This window comes from Bufo bufo, chromosome 1 (genome assembly GCF_905171765.1).
Source record: "Bufo bufo chromosome 1, aBufBuf1.1, whole genome shotgun sequence".
Lineage (NCBI taxonomy): Eukaryota > Metazoa > Chordata > Amphibia > Anura > Bufonidae > Bufo > Bufo bufo.
Genome location: NC_053389.1, coordinates 446,035,530 through 446,049,385, shown reverse-complemented (window position 1 = coordinate 446,049,385; position 13,856 = coordinate 446,035,530). Strand labels below are relative to the sequence as shown.

Here is a 13,856-nt window from a genome sequence, read left to right as displayed (position 1 = left end):
ACTAATGTCTGCCATAAATGGTGGCATTAAGGAATGAAAGTGCAGGTGAATTAATGTAAGTCAATGAGCCTCTCAGGATGAATTGGCAAATTTGCATGACATCAAAGGAAATATTGAGTGTGCTCACAGAGGGAGTGATCAGAGCGGACTTCAGTAACCAGACTCCCTGTATGCCACGGGCAGAGTCTTGGAGGAGACTATCATTTACTCATCAGTTTTATAAAATTGCATCTCTATTTGTACAACCATGTTAAATATGCACATTTTGAAAATACTAATAAATAAAAAAAAAAAAAAAATAGATATATATATATATATATATATCACTGCTCAAAAAAATAAAGGGAACACTTAAAAAACACAATGTAACTCCAAGTCAATCACACTTCTGTGAAATCAAACTGTCCACTTAGGAAGCAACACTGAGTGACAATCAATTTCACATGCTGTTGTGCAAATGGGATAGACAACAGGTGGAAATTATAGGCAATTAGCAAGACACCCCCAATAAACGAGTGGTTCTGCAGGTGGTGACCACAGACCGCCTCTCAGTTCCTATGCTTCCTGGCTGATGTTTTGGTCACTTTTGAATGCTGGCGGTGCTTTCACTCTAGTGGTAGCATGAGACGGAGTCTACAACCCACACAAGTGGCTCAGGTAGTGCAGCTTATCCAGGATGGCACATCAATGCGAGCTGTGGCAAGAAGGTTTGCTGTGTCTGTCAGCGTAGTGTCTAGAGCATGGAGGCGCTACCAGGAGACAGGCCAGTACATCAAGAGACGTGGAGGAGGCCGTAGGAGGGCAACAACCCAGCAGCAGGACCGCTACCTCCGCCTTTGTGCAAGGAGGAACAGGAGGAGCACTGCCAGAGCCCTGCAAAATTACCTCCAGCATGCCACAAATGTACATGTGTCTGCTCAAACGGTCAGAAACAGACTCCATGAGGGTGATATGAGGGCCCGACGTCCACAGGTGGGGGTTGTGCTTACAGCCCAACACCGTGCAGGACGTTTGGCATTTGCCAGAGAACACCAAGATTGGCAAATTCGCCACTGGCGCCCTGTGCTCTTCACAGATGAAAGCAGTTCACACTGAGCACATGTGACAGACGTGACAGAGTCTTGAGACGCCGTGGAGAACGTTCTGCTGCCTGCAACATCCTCCAGCATGACCGGTTTGGCATTGGGTCAGTAATGGTGTGGGATTGCATTTCTTTGGAGGGCCGCACAGTCCTCCATGTGCTCGCCAGAGGTAGCCTGACTGCCATTAGGTACCGAGATGAGATCCTCAGACCCCTTGTGAGACCATATGCTGGTGCGGTTGGCCCTGGGTTCCTCCTAATGCAAGACAATGCTAGACCTCATGTGGCTGGAGTGTGTCAAGACGAAGGCATTGATGCTATGGACTGGCCCGCCCGTTCCCTAGACCTGAATCCAATTGAGCACATCTGGGACATCATGTCTCGCTCTATCCACCAACGTCACGTTGCACCACAGACTGTCCAGGAGTTGGCAGATGCTTTAGTCCAGGTCTGGGAGGAGATCCCTCAGGAGACCATCCGCCACCTCATCAGGAGCATGCACAGGCGTTGTAGGGAGGTCATACAGGCACGTGGAGGCCACACACACTACTGAGCCTCATTTTGACTTGTTTTAAGGACATTACATCAAAGTTGGATCAGCCTGTAGTGTGTTTTTTCCACTTTAATTTTGAGTGTGACTCCAAATCCAGACCTCCATGGGTTGAAAAATTTGATTTTCCATTTTTTTTTTTTTTTGTGATTTTGTTGTCAGCACCTTCAACTATATGTAAAGAACAAAGTATTTCAGAAGTATATTTAATTAACTCAGATCTAGGATGTTATTTTTGTGTTCCCTTTATTTTTTTGAGCAGTGTGTGTGTGTGTATGTATGTATATGTAATATACACATACATACATACATACATACATACATACATGTCACTAGTCTGTTAGTTCCTAGCATTGCTAACCCTAAATGCCCCGCTCAGTCACACAACATAGAGGCCCATTCATTCTCTAATGGTAGACCCAACTACTAAACTCCAACCAATACCATCTTCTAACATGTTTATTCATGTATCACAAAACAGACGCCTTCCCTTTTTAAAGGTGCAAGCTGTGTTTTGTTTCTGTAAGGAATTTTGTTGTTTTGTGTGTGTGTGTTGTTGTTGTATTTTTTGAGGGGGTTGCTGCTGTTTTGGGTTGGGGGGGATGTTTCTTTCTTCTCTAGCTCCCCAGGGTTTGGATTTACTGACCCAGTGTATGCCTGCTGGAATTTATGGTATGAAGCAAGATCCTAGATAGAATCTCTACTAAGCTCATGATGAGACCAGAAAGCTATTCTTCCTTTACAAACAAAAGTCATGGCTGTCTTTAGTATCAGGGGTCTTCGTAGTGCAGTTATGCCTGAAAGCTGTGATAGCTGCAAGGAGAAAGTCTCCCTCTGTATTTTAATTCTTCACTGTTTTAGAGAAATGTGATTGCAGTCAGTCAATGTAATCAGTGTTTGTTAGAGGGTGAAAACATGCAGGGCTGTTTACTCACGCAGTTTCCATAGATAGGGAGCAAGCTAAGAGCTGAAGGACCAAGAAACCTCATCCATTTCTCAGTTCAAGAATTATTATACAAAAGGTGTAATATTTAATAACTATAAAATTAGGCACACAGAGAAAATGAGCATTGGCTGCCTAAGGGTACTTTCACACTAGCTCTTAAGTTTTCCGATATTGAGTTCCATTATAGGGGCTCAATACCGGAAAAAAAACGCTTCAGTTTTTCCCCCACAAAACTGAAAAGAACTTAATGCTCTGAAATTCCGTTCCATTTAGTTGCGTTTCCAGACCGGAGAGCAAACCGCAACGTGTTGTATTTTGCTTTACGTCCTGGGATGCGGAGCAAGACGGATCCGGCATGACCCCCAATGTAGGGGTGGGCGATATGCGATATAAATTTGGGCCACGATATGGATTTTCGCCATATTGCCTATATCGCCGGACCGCGATATGATCGCGCTCTCTGCGCGCACCATTTTCTCCTGAGCCGGCCGGCACAGTGGAGGGAGAAGGAGGGAGTCCGTCCCTCCCTCCCCACTGTGTGCGGCTGCCGCTGAACACCAATGAGGACAGCGTAGGAGGAGGAGGGGAGGGACTGTGGCCACTGCGCCACCAATGAATGTGCCGGCCATATCCCACAGGGTCCCCCTCCTCCCCCCCCCCCCCCCCCATCATGTGGCAGTGGGCAGTTCCGATCGGAGTCCCAGCAGTGTAATGCTGGGGCTCCGATTGGTTACCATGGCAGCCAGGAGTCACGCTACTGAAGTCCTGGCTGTCATGGTATGTTAGTGAGCAGCATTATACTCACGTGCGCCGTGGCCGCCGGGCGCTCCTTCTTCTGTCTGTGCGGCGGATTGCTAATGCTTATAGCATTAGCAATGCGCTGCACAGACCTATGAGAAGAAGGAGCGACCGGCGGCCACGGCGCACGTGAGTATAATGCTGCTCACTAACATACCATCGCAGCCAGGACTTCAGTAGCGTCCTGGCTGCCATGGTAACCGATCGGAGCCCCAGCATTACACTGCTGGGACTCCGATCGGAACTGCCCACTGCCACCAATGATGGGGGGAGGGGGACCCTGTGGCCGCTGCCACCAATGATTAATACTAGGGAGGGAGGGAGGGGGTGTCGGTTTGAATTACCATAGTGGACGGATCAGAGGCTGGGGGGATCAGATCAGAGGCTGGGGGGCACATGAGAGGCTGGCTGCCATGGTCAGCTCCCTGCTGTTGTGTGCACAAAGCATAGGGCAGCAGGGAGAGTGTAAAGTCCTATTCACCCTAATAGAGCTCTTTTAGGGTGAATATGACAAGGGTTCTAGCCCTTAAGGAGGCTAATAGTTATTAAATAAAAAGTAAAAAAAAAAAAAAGTTTAAATGCCCCCTTCCCCCCAATATAGAAAACAATATATCGCAATATATATCGCATATCGCACATGCTTAAAATTATATCACAATATAAATTTTAGGCCGTATCGCCCACCCCTACCCCAATGCAAGTCAATGGGGACTCATCCGTTTTGTCTGACACAATAGAAAACTGATCCGTTCTCCATTGACTTTCAGTGGCTTTAATGATGGATCCGTCTTGGCTATGTTAAAGATAATCCAAGGCTCCCCTATACATGTCATCCCATGAACATGTCCAGTAAAGGTTAACTATCATGGGTGGCATGTTATAAAGCAGATGGGTGGTTCTAGTCCGTGATTGACAGCTATCTTCATATAGAATAACCTTGAGGAAAGGCTGTCAATCACTGAGAGAACCATCCACTGGACTCAGAGATATGAATTAATAAAATACAAGTTATACTGAATTTTTTCCCAAAACTATATATAAATCTTCTCAGCTCCTGCTGCTCCATACCACGCTGCCCACAGATCGAACTGCACGTTCAGTGTGACAGGATATACTTTGAACTAAGCATGTCTGTTTGGTTAGGGGGAAGCGCATAAGTGGCCTCCAAAGACATCTGTTGCCACTTATCTCTATAGTAAAAAAAGAGAATAAATAGGACAAAATTTGTTTAAAATCCATCCTGTTCAGCACTTGTTTCCTCCTCCTGGGTGACATCAGGGACGCTTGGATTTTCCCACATTAGGCTGTTGGTGAATTTTGTGCAAATTGTCTTGATTTTAAGTGTTTTGATCAGCTTTACTTTCAGTAGTGTGCTCAGTCTGTTGAGGAGTCTGACGTACAGCACTATTGGGTGCTCCTAAGCGCCGACAGAATGTGGAGAAAGGCCAGGGAAACGGTTGCTTTCCTCTGTTCATGATACCATAACCAACTAAATTGGGCCTCGTGTATGTATATTGCGTTCTGCAAATTGTGGATCCATAAAATATGGATACCGTCTGTGTTGCATAAACATTTTTTGCGGACCCGTTGACTTTAATAGGTCTGTGGTCTGCATATTGTGGCCATCTATAGGACATGTTCAATCGCGTTGAGGAACAGACATACGATGTGGAAAGAATGTGGCTCATCCGTGTGCTTTCTACATCTTTGTAAAATAGAACAGGTTTAGTTGCCCATAGCAACCAGATTCCACTTTAAAAGGTTTTTAACAGCAGAAATTAATTTCTGAAGTTATTACCCAAAGTCTCACGAGACTTCGCAAAGTAATAACTTCGGCTCATCTGACAAAGTTTTGTGCGAATTGACTTTGGATGTTTCATCCGAAGCGGATTCGCTCATCCCTAGTAGCCATACAGCTTTCCATTCACACATCTGTAGAATGGGTCCGCAAATTGCGGAATGGGTGCGGACCCATTCATTCTCTATGGGGTAGGAATGGATGCGGAGAGCACACAGTGTGCTGTCCGCATCCGCATTTCCGGAGTGCCCCCCGATGTTCCAGTGTCCGGCTCCAGAAAAAAATAGAACATGTCCTATTCTTGTCCGCAGTTGCGGAGAAGAATAGGCAGTTCTATGGGGGTGCCAGCCGGGTGTATTGCGGATCGGCAATACACTACGCACGTGTGAATGGACCCTTAGGCTACTTTCACACAAGCGTTTTGGGTTTCTGTTTGTGAGATCCGTTCAGGGCTCTCACAAACGGTCCAAAACGGATCAGTTTCGGCCTCATGCATTCTGAATGGAAAAGGATCCGCTCAGAATGTATCAGTTTGTCTCCGATCAGTCTCCATTCCACTCTGGAAGCGGACACCAAAATGCTGCTTGCAGCGTTTTGCTGTCCACTTGACGAAACTGAGCCAAACGGATCCGTCCTGGCACACAATGTAAGTCAATGGGGATGGATCAATTTTCTCTGGCACAATAGAAAACTGATCCGTCTCCCACTGACTTTCAATGGTGTCCATGACGGATCTGTCTTGGCTATGTTACAGATAATACAAACGGATCCGTTCATGACGGATGCAGATGGTTGTATTATTGTAACGGATCCGTTTTTGCCGATCCATGACTGATCCGCCCAAAACTCGAGTGTGAAAGTAGCCTAAGATTTGTGTCAGCCAAACCCACCCATCTAATGTGTATGGGGTCTCCCAATCCTGCCACATTCATTGATGACAGGGGGTTAAGGATCATACATGTTGCATTTTAATGCCTAAACTTTGTTTCGTGGGGGGAGATAAGCCCCTGTCACTGGCTTTCTCCCCATTCACTACATGCACCCCCTCAGCTGAGCTAAGCATGCATATGTATGGGGGAATTGGGGGAGATAGCAGTCAGCTGAACAAGCTTTTGGCCCACAGTTATTTCCTATGGCCAGCTTAAAGGAAATGAGTCACCTCCCAATTAAAACCAGATGCCAATAAATATCCTTTTTAAAAAAAATTTTTATCTGGTTTTTATTTTCTGGGCGCAGATTTTTATTTAATTTTATTCTGTAATTCCAGGTATTTTTTTATTCTATTCCTTGAACATGATTAACTTGCCGACCAGACATCTGGTAAATGCAATGATGAAGGATTCTCCAGGGCATTTGGATGTTCACATGGTAGATTTTTCCACCATCCGCCTCAGGTTAATGCCACGGTTTTGCATGTCCCATTCGGTGGGGCTAATCCATGTGCAAAATGTCCACTGTGGTTTGTGCGCCAATAAGGGACCTTGATGCGTCTTTGAGATTTGTGTGGAAATCATCCGCGGCTATATGGACTGTAATGTGGAGAGCGTCTGTGCAGATTTGACGTCTGTGTACAACACCCATCATGTGAATAAATTGGTTTACTTTGTTACTGCTGGCATAGGAGACTGGTTCCAGAACCAGGACACTTCTGATGTGTTGCGGCTCGGCCTCCTTTGGGCAGGGAGCTTTGCCTCTCTCTCTGCAGACATCCACTGTATTTTGACATGTGGGTAAAGGTCGTAGGTTTTTTGTTCTTGGTAGCATTCTCTCTGGCCAGACTGAGCTGCCCCCGCGTTCTTGCCAGTGAAGGTCAAGGTATTATATTCTGGATTTCGCTATCGGACTGCTCGCTTTTGCAAATGTTGTGCCGTGTTTAGCTTTTTTTTTCTCTAATGCTCTTTGATATTGGATCATGCTCAATTTATGCCGGTAAACCTTGAAGCTGTGTGTATATAGTGGACGAGGCTTGCTTTTTATGAGCGGGTTGGTTATGACTTCACTGACTGCGTCTGCTGAAGGTTATTGACTTGTAAAATGTGAAAAACAAAAGTATCTTGTAGAATAATTTTTCTGCATACATTGCTTGTGTACTAACATCTTGTTTCAGCAGAGGAGTACAATAATCTAGAGTTTTCTTCTAACCCTGCATCACAGCTAAGGTTGGAATGGTTGTCTTAGTTTGTCCGGCTAAACAGTTGCCATCCTTTGTTTTACAGGCTCATTTTATAACTGAACCATGAAGAAGTTTAAGAGACGCCTTTCACTGACTTTGAGAGGCAGCCAGACAATAGACGAATCTCTATCGGAACTGGCAGAGCAAATGACTATAGAGGAGAACAGCAGCAAAGACAACGGTACGTGGCATTTTGTGTAGCATGTATGTGGTTTGGGGTTTTTATGCTCTTGTCTATCACCTCTGATACTTCTTAGAACTTCTGGGTCCTGTAGTTTCTTTTCTCCTCTACCTTCTTCGGTCTACGGTTCTGAGGTGCATTTCCAAAACAGACTTCACGTTGAGTTAAATGGCATTGGTTGTGGCAATAGACGGCCTTTGCACTGGCCAGAAAATGTGTGGGGGGAAAAATCTACTTTCTTCTAGGGGTTATCCACGAAAATGATCACCTATCCACGGTTTGATCATGGAGGGAGGGGGGGGTGGCAACCACTGGCACCTCCTGCCATCCTGAGAACTAGGGGTCCCTGAGTCGCCTCCCTGAATGGAGTGGTGGGGCACATGTCAGTCCACCACAGTATTCACATCTGTGGAACTAGCAGAGTGCTGTCTATTCAGCTTCATAGATGTAAATGAAATCGTGGACTCTGGGCCCCCTCCATTCTGAGGATTCACTGGATAGGTGATAAATATATTCGTGGGATAACCCCTTTAGATTCTAACCTGTGCATCCAGGAGTCATATTATTTGTGCAGAAATGGCACACATTTACAAAGCACTTTACCATAAGGCTTTGGTGCAACCTGCAAATGATCACGTGCAGTATTTTAGCAGTTTTTCTTGTCTGCCGAATTTCGAGTGGACTCAAGCGAGACAATGTTTAGACCAACCAGAATACATGAAAATGCCACATACGCTGGCAACAAACTCCTTTTTTCTCATACCATTTGGAGGTTTTATTTCCTAAAGCTGGATTTACACTGCCTGTTGGACAGATTATTGGGAACAAGCGTTCCGACGAGCACTAATTCCCGATAATCCACCTGTGGAAAGTTGCCGCTGATCACTCTATGAATGAGCAAAACGCTTGTCCATTGGGTTATACATCTCTCATGCAGACACCTAAATTATCGTTTCTGGGCAGCAGATTGTGCTAGTAAACAGCGATCCGCTACCCAGAATCAATGCATCTGTTTGGGGACAATCAATGGCAGTAGTGGTCATCGTCCCCATACAGTTGAGGTGATCACTGCATGTAAATGGATCTCTTCACTTCCACTGCAGAGCAAGCACTTATCGGCTGCGTAAATCCAGCATTATCTTGAAGAGTGAAAATGTCATTTAAAAGAAACCTATCATCACTTTCCCTATTTATCCACTCACTTTTCTAAAAAATACTTTTTAGTACAATTAATAATTATATTAAAATCAATTCTGAACAAACTATCAATTCAGAGAAATGCCTAAAATAAATGTTCCCGCCATATATGTAAATGAACCTTAGACCAGGGCTCGACAAATCCCGGTCGCCATGGCGACCAGGAATTTGGTCCTGGCGCTTGGGTATTTGTCAGCCCGTTTTCAAAGATGCGCTCTCGGCGCGCGCCATGGTTTCCTGAGCTGTCACAGTGGAGAAGGAGAGGAGTCCCTCCCTCCCCACTGTGCGCGGCTGCCGCTGACCACCAATGAGAACAGAGTAGGAGGAGGGGAGGGACTGTGGCCTCTGCGCCACCAATGAATGCCTGAATACCAATGTGCCGGCCATATCCCGGCCCCTATGACTGCACGCTGTGATCCGCGCGATTAACCCCTCAGTTGAGGGGTTAATCGCGCGGATCACAGCGTCCTGTCAGAGGTCGGGTGCCGGGAATGTTTGTCTGCATTGGTGGCAGTGGGCAGTTCCGATCGGAGTCCCAGCAGTGTAATGCTGGGGCTCTGATCGGTTACCATGGCAGCCAGGAGTCGCGGTACTGAAGTCCTGGCTGCGATGGTATGTTAGAGAGCAGCATTATACTCACGTGCGCCGTGGCCGCCCGGCGCTCCTTCTGTCTGTGCGGCTCATTGCTAATGCTTATAGCATTAGCAATGCGCCGCACAGACCTATGAGAAGGAGCTCCTGGCGATCACGGCGCACTTGAGTATAATGCTGCTCACTAACATACCATCGCAGCCAGGACTTCAGTAGCGTCCTGGCTGCCATGGTAACCGATCGGAGCCCCAGCATTACACTGCTGGGACTCCGATCGGAACTGCCCACTGCCACCAATGATGGGGGGGGGGGGGGGGGACCCTGTGGCCACTGCCACCAATGATTAATACTGGGGAGGGAGGGGGGGTGGGTTTGTTACCAGAGGGGGCTGATAAGAGGGAGAGGCTGGAGGGGCTGATCAGAGGCTGGGGGGCACATGATAGGCTGGCTGCCATGGTCAGCTCCCTGCTGTTGTGTGCACAGGGCAGCAGGGAGAGTGTAAAGTCCTATTCACCCTAATAGAGCTCTATTAGGGTGAATATGACAAGGGTTCTAGCCCTTAAAGAGGCTAATAGTTATTAAATAAAAAGTAAGAGAAAAAAAAAGTTTAAACACCCCCCCCCCCCCCCCCCCCCCCCCAATATAGAAAACAATATATCGCGATATATATCGCATATCGCACATGCTTAAAATTATATCGCAATATAGATTTTATGACGCGGCTCCGCCTGGCTCCTAACTTTTTTAGCTGGCTCCTAGATTCCAAGGAAATTTGTCAAGCCCTGCCTTAGACGAGTCCTGTCTCCTCCATGCTTAAGAGATGAGTCCAGCGTTCTCTGACTCTGAGCCCAGTACCGCCTGCATCCTCCGAATCTCCTCCTTGCTCACAGTTAGATTGCCGTAATCTCGCAATGCTAGAGCATGCGCAGTTCGTTCCCTGAGGCTGATGCCAGCACAGGGAAGAAACACTATGCCGACACTGCGCGTGAGCTAGCTCACGCATCGTGAGATTACAGCGCTCTAGCTTTGTGACGTCGGGGAGCAAGGAGGAGATTCATAGGATGTGGGGTGATGCTGGGCTCCTTCACAGTGGGCATGGCTGGGCTCCGGAAACGTTAGTAACAGCTCCTTGGGCTTCTTACTTGCCTCATTTATTTATATATATAGATAGATAGATAGAGATAGATATATATAGATAGATAGATAGATAGAGATCGTGTTTTTTTTACACAATAAAAGCACACAGAGCTATGGGGACTGGGTATTGCAGATGTGCTAGCGGCCATCTAGCAGCCCATGTCCTCAGCTTTATACACAAAATCCAGGTGACAGGTTCCCTTTAATGGATTTGGTGCAAATCACTAGAAGTTCTTACTTCGCTTTTTATTTTATTTTTTGCACTAGTCTATTTGGGGAATGAGTTTTTTTTGTCTAACAATAAAATTGTTTATATGCTTCAAAAATGAAAACTTAAAATTGTAGTCACCAGTAGCAAACATCTTGTCACAATGGCTACCTGACTTTGCTGCAGTGCTGCATTTGTATCCAACAGCCTGACAAACTCAAAAATGCTGAGGTTTAACCTTAACATGAAGCTCCGAACTAGACTCTTAACAGGATGCAAACTGCATAGTTTGGGAGACACGAGCTGTGATATACTTATTGAGCTTGCCACAACAATTGATCACAGTATTGTTTGTTCAGTGCTAAGGGTACTTACTGTTGTCAGGAGACCTCTCTGTATCTTGTGACACTGGAGATGTCGGTGCCATCTGTAAATGGAACAATAATTATTCTGTTGGATAAGGATAAATGTCTACTGTAGATGTAGCTGAGAACACTTTCTGTATAGCTTTTAAAAGTACGGTAGGCTGTTAGAGCAGTGGCTAGATGATCGAAAGGAAACGTAAAAACACTTCACTAAGGGCAACTATCACTGTACTGGGTGCAAACCTTAAACCAGACCTCCAAAAGTAAAGCTAAATTTAGAAAAACTTGTGATCAGTATACAATAAAATCATTAACAAATAACCATATACAGTACACAGAAGGCCAATGCCAAAACGACACTGGCTCCATTATAACACCAGGGCTATACACCATCAAAAGCAAGTGATGCAACAGGAATAATTGTAGTGCCAGCTACATTATGGTCTAAGGAGACACCACCACTGTCCCAAAAGGTATCTGTGATGGCCAAACTGCCGGCTCTCCAGCTGTTGTAAAACTACAACTTCCAGTATGCCCAGTCTGCCTACAGCTATCAGCCTACAGCAGGGCATGATGGGATTTGTAGTTTTACAACAGCTGGAGAGCCTACCTATTAGACCCTTGAAGATACCCTTTCTAGTTCCATTGAGTTTCTTTACAAGTCTGCGTCTATCAGGGAATACAATAAGGGTTCAAATACAACAGGTAGAAAAATAGATGAAAAAACACCTCCATGTAGAATAATTGCCTGTCTCAGAGCGGAGCCATTTACTATGACCCCTTTTCATCCTGTGGCCCTACAATTATACATGTTGCATCACTTGGTTATGTTGGTGTATCTTATCAGCGTTGCTGTGCACCCAGTGTTGATTTGTGTGTATAGTGTTTTTAGTGGATTGATGGCCTAAGGTTTGGTTGACCCATAATGGGTGTTTGATCTAATAGGGCCTTTACTAATTTCACTGATGTTTTCCCAGATGGCCCTTTAAATGGGTTGGTCAAGTTGTAAACATAACTTGGCCAAAACTCAGGGACAGAAGACTAAGGACCCCTGTGATCATTGTAGTTCCAGTGCTGGGGACCATCAATGGTCAGACATTTATGACCTACCTTATTGGATAGGGGATAAATGTGGTTTGTGGGAAAACCTCTATGGCCCCTCAGGCAAGGTCAATAGACCTTCTCAGGCCATCTGATTGCCCAGACAATAATACATGAGGAAAGCATGGCAATGTATAGTGCAGTGCAGATCTAGGTGTCCATCTGGTTTTGAATCTTATCCCCCTGTATAAATCAAGCCTTTCCAAATTATTCAGATTGTACATTTATTATAGTTGATATTTTGGAGATAGAGGAAACTTTTTTTATTTTTTTATTACTGAAGTTTCAGAGATCAAGAATGACAGAATGAGTCTGCTGGCTCGCTTGCCATCGCACAAATGAGGGCATATCAAAGGAATGTTGTACTTGAGCCAACTTTTATTATTTTAATGAACACGGTTGATTGACAGTCAAAGGCAGTGTCACATCTGTGTGAGCGGCTCTCTGGAGATGTGCAAGGGTTTTGATCATGCTTGGAATGATCTGGTTATGTGTAAGAGATGATTGTCAAATCCCAGCAGAGATACTGGGAGGATGAACTGGTCTACATATGACGGCACAGTCAGGTACTAGGCATGTTTGTGTCATTCGGTGACTCATTGACCGGTGTATTACTGTTTTCCATACGCGCCGACAGCTTTATTACAAATCGAGCATGATACAGGGAATTCCAATGGTGACGCTGAGAAACCTGCTAGATCCCTGCTGAGATGAATATTTTAACGTTTCCTATCACTTTACTAAAGCATTTGCCGACTGCTATTGTAATGTAATGAAAAGAAGTCATTCTCAGAGTGGCTTTTATGCTCCCATTCCCTCTTATCCAAATGACAGTAAGGCCTCATGTACACGACCGTTCCGTTTTTTTGCGGTCCGCAAAACACGGAAGCTGCCTGTGTGCCTTCCGCAATTTACGGAACAGGCGGCCCATTGTAGAAATGCCTATTCTTCTCCGCAAAACGGACAAGAATAGGACGTTATATATATTTTGCGGGGCCACTGAACAGGGCAACAGATGCGGACAGCACACGGAGTGTCTATCCTGCTGCTCACATTGTTTTGATAAAGGCATTTGCCGAAACGCGCGTCACCTCTTCCATGAGTGGCGAATAAACCTGATATAATTGCAGTATAAAGAAGTGCCGGTTCCTTCCTTCCTTTAAGCACACGGAGTGCTGTCCGCATCTTTTGCGACCCCATTGAAGTGAATGGGTCCTTTTTGCAGCTCGGATGTGGACCACAACAACGGTCGTGTGCATGAGTCCTTACGGTGAAGAGCACATGGCTTTACCTTTTTCATATGCATTATGGCCCACATTTACTTTTGTGGTTATGCCTGAATTCTGGGGTGAATTGCAGTTTGCTGCATCTCATTTTAGAGGCTAGAATAACCTCCTGACCCTTGTTTGGCAAGGGGGCATGGCCTCATTGGAAAGGGGTGTGGCTTCGAGAGGAAGATGAGATGGCTGCGCTGATGGTGGATCTACCTCTGCTTCCCCACTAGTATATAGTTACTAGTCTGTTTGTGTAGTATTCCTATGGTATGTTTTATATTGGGGCATGTAGAGGAATAGAAGCCTTTTAGCACTTCACTTTCCTCCAAAAATACAAGCTAGCCGTGCCGTGATCTATTTTCTGAGGCTCAAGGTCAGAGCATGCTTCTTAGATTCACTTGCTCACTATTCCTTTGGGTACTTTCTCTATAAGTGGCATTGACATGGATCTCAAAG

The 13,856-nt window shown here is 45.5% G+C and overlaps 1 protein-coding gene across 5 annotated transcripts in view; it reads left to right on the top strand.

Annotated features, from left to right (window-relative positions):
- CDK17 (cyclin dependent kinase 17) overlaps nt 1-13,856 on the top strand; it is a 131,889-nt gene that overhangs the window by 44,604 nt on the left and 73,429 nt on the right. For all 5 annotated transcript variants that reach the window (XM_040408215.1, XM_040408209.1, XM_040408184.1 and 2 more), the window contains one exon: nt 7,390-7,527. In XM_040408215.1, the coding sequence (XP_040264149.1) occupies nt 7,410-7,527 (118 nt within the window). In that variant the 5' untranslated portion in view covers nt 7,390-7,409. The remainder of the gene's footprint in view (nt 1-7,389; nt 7,528-13,856) is intronic.